At 38.2% G+C, this 3,519-nt stretch overlaps 1 protein-coding gene across 1 annotated transcript; it reads right to left on the reverse strand.

Moving 5' to 3' along the window:
- Positions 1–1,368: 1,368 nt before the first annotated feature.
- On the reverse strand, positions 1,369–3,279 carry LOC107818345 (membrane protein PM19L-like). The gene is made up of 3 exons (XM_016644344.2): positions 3,033–3,279; positions 2,111–2,288; positions 1,369–1,840 (listed from the first exon to the last, which is right to left on the reverse strand). Exons 1-3 carry the CDS (start codon positions 3,160–3,162, stop codon positions 1,612–1,614), a joined length of 537 nt encoding a protein of 178 aa, XP_016499830.1. The 5' UTR covers positions 3,163–3,279; the 3' UTR covers positions 1,369–1,611.
- Between the last annotated feature and the right edge of the window lie 240 nt (positions 3,280–3,519).

Genomic DNA, 3,519 nt, shown 5'->3' on the forward strand with positions numbered 1-3,519 from the left:
GAACAAACCTCAAAGCCTACAAGAGCCTGATTGATGATTACCTTGCAAGGAAGGCGCCGAGGACGTCGCCAACTCAGGTGGGGGAGAATGTCATGGGCGGCTTTCCAACCATGCCCCATGACCCCTTGGACGCGCCCCGTGGCATCCTGGCCAGCCTCCCAACGCCCGTCGCCACGGTCGGCCCCGTGGTCTCGGCAGCTTCAAGTGACAAGCGTGCATGTACCACTGTCGCCCCACCGATAGCCATCGCCAGCACCCAGCCACAGGTAGATGCCAACAGCGCCGCGCGTGTAAACAATGTCGCGCGCGCAGACCCTGATGCTAAAGACAAAGTTGCTGCCAACGGACTTGTTTCTGCTTTGTAGAAGACTAAATCCTTTTCATTGTAAATATAGATTAATTTTGCTGCATTTTCTTTAAGTGTGATTTTCCAGCTTTCATAGGTCTAGTCATGTAACTTTGGTTTATTTTTTTTAAGCATTATTAAGGGGACCAAGCAATCAAACTTTCAAACAAGCAAACAATTCTCTGTACTGGTGTCTCTCCCCCGACACCGTGTTATTTTTCTGTAATAGCTTTCATTCAATGCAATCAAGCTTTCTTTCATTCTCAGTTCTCTTTTCTGCTCTCTCTTTCAATTGATCACGACATTAGTTTTCTCGTACGACACTGACAATCTAGTCTAGCGTACGGAGGGGACCTCAGTTGGCGGACAGCAATCGCACTGACATCGATTGCTTAGCCTTACGTCGCCCTTCCAAGGAACTTCCGGAAGGCATGGGTTCACATGCCCCTCCACGTGAATCCTCCTATGAAAACAGAGGTGGATCAGGATGCCTAAGCATATCCAGGGTTAGTGATTACCCCCCCCTCCGATTTGCCGCGACTGCTATAATTTATCTATGCCAAATTTTTTTCTTTTTTTGATAAAGAGGGGAAACCCACCGCCTCTACTCACAGCTTCTGCCCTTCGGGTGAGCACTCTGTGGTAAACACTTTGTGCGCACTGGATAAACCTCCCTCTATATAATAACCTACAAACTACACAGGGGATGTAAACTGTGCGACGGGCTTAATAAGACATTGAAGAAAACTCGATCCCAGATCATCCATATGGATAACTACCCTCCAAACTACTGGACAACCCCGAAAGGTATGCCAACCTTAAACATCACAATATTCTTATCAAACAATATGTCAAAATATTCGTATCGAATAATATGTCACAAATTTTTTTACGGCTAATGCATTTATCTCATCGAGTATTACAACTTGACTTCTTGAAGAAACTGAATATTCTTCTAAATTATAGTTCACTGTGCCAAAAGAAACTAAATATTCTTCTAAATTATAATTGAGACACTCCCCTTCCACAAAAATACAACATATCACGAATTCATGGTTACAAGCCAATCCAACTTAACAGAATACCCAAATGCCCAAAAGCACATTCCTAATTCTACATAGAGTAGATAACAAATGTAAAACACATAATTCACAGTCCAATAGAAGACCAAAAGCTTAGAAATTTACATATAGTCTAGTAAAGACCTAAAGACACTAGATATTCTGCTTACATTCTATCACTACAGAGTAGCTTAGCGAGCTTTATTACACACCCGTTGCAGGTACGGCGGCGGCGGCGCCCTTTTCTCCGGCAGGTGCGCCGGCACCATATTCGGTTTCCCGGTAGCCGGGACCGTAACGGCTGCTGAACCATCCGGCATGAAGCATTAGAACATAGAGCAGTTGAGTAAACCCTAGAACTATCACAAATCCTTCAAGTACTCTAAGCCTCCATCCTCTCCATCCTCCTATATTTATCTCTTTGCATGCCAACCTACAAAAATGTTATATTTTACATTCATAAGAATAAGACAACAACAACTACTACAACAAATCCTACAAATATTGGTATATGGGGAGGCTAGTGTATATAGACACAAGCGGGGTTTGGAGAAGGCCCTCACATGCGAAATTATACAAGAATTCCATTTTTTACATTTATATATAGACGAACTAAAAAATATATATAAACAATCAGATCACTTATAAAGTAATTAAAACGGTCGTAAGTAAGATAAAACAGTCGGCATAAAAATTTTATTACCCAAAAGCTAGAGCAGTCACAGCCCATGCAACAATAGCTGATGAACCAGCAGCAGCAAGACTGTCATTTCTCCATACCCTTAGATGATTTCCACCCATTAACTTTGATATTATTCCCAACACGGCCGCCAGTATCGCGAACACTAAAAAGAACAACGTGGCTCCATTTCCACCAAAACCTACAAAATAAAGAAAATATAATATTAATATTCAGTGGCGAAGTTAGGAATTTTTCTAAAAAAAATTTCCGGGTATTCAATATTATATTTTAACTATATACACAATATAATTTTTCAACAACCACCCTTGTTACCATGTGACTTCGCCACTATTCCTTTTAAATAAAAAAAAAGTGTCCTTTAATTTCTATGCTTAGGAAAAACCAGAGTGAGACACTCCCTCCTGTTATCTTCTTTTTTTGAAAAGCAAAATTACAATCAACAGTAAAAAATACCGGTAAATCAACCGTCAAATTGTGGACTATAAATTGAAGCACTGTGTGGACATCATTTTTTTTTATTTGCCTTCATTTTAGGTTTCATATATTATAAAGTTCAATTTTGCTGTACTTACATAAATATCGACGCATGCATCTAGAAAAAAAACAATAAATAAACTTCTCACAATAGTAAACAGCTTGACCCAATATTTTAAAGAAGAATTAACCTGGTCAATATCTTTTGGAAGAAATAACCTAAATCACCCACCTAATTGCTTAACCTAAAAATAATCGTATAATATAAATATAAAACATATGTAATACATGTATAATATTGATATAAACCATATGTAATACATGTATAACCATATATAATATGTGTATAACCGTATATAATGTACGTAACTTAATAAATTCAAGTGGCTATTTCTGTAAAAACTCTATTTGTAAAGTGTAAAGAGAAAGAGAAGAGAGGATAACTTACTAGGATGATTAGTTTGGCCATTAATGTACCTGTTAAGACACCAACTAGCAAAACCTAAAACAATAAAATACATTACTAAGTTAAGAAACAACAATGGAGCTGCAACACTCCTTGCCACAGTCCTAGCCATTTTTTCTTGTAGATAACCAAATAATTCTTTTTCCTTCCACAGATTTGCAAAGTTAGACAGAAAAAAACCAGAAACTTTAACTTTATTCTTTCTAACGTTAATTTATATAAGGACAGAAATGCAAAGGTGGTGTAACATATATAGACAATAAGGGTAGAGATTACAATTATACGTGTCATGCTTAGTTGCTTTAAATGTGAACAGGTGGAGGGACACTTGTCACTTTCTGCTGTCCTTTCTATTGTTAGCTACTTTTTTCTTCTTTGGATTCTATATTGTTACATGCAACAATGTCTATCCAGTAGCAGATACGTACATGTGATGCCTCAGTTAAAGACATCATTTATTTTCAGTGTT

The sequence above is a fragment of the Nicotiana tabacum genome, chromosome 13, assembly GCF_000715075.1.
Source record: "Nicotiana tabacum cultivar K326 chromosome 13, ASM71507v2, whole genome shotgun sequence".
NCBI classification, from domain to species: domain Eukaryota; kingdom Viridiplantae; phylum Streptophyta; class Magnoliopsida; order Solanales; family Solanaceae; genus Nicotiana; species Nicotiana tabacum.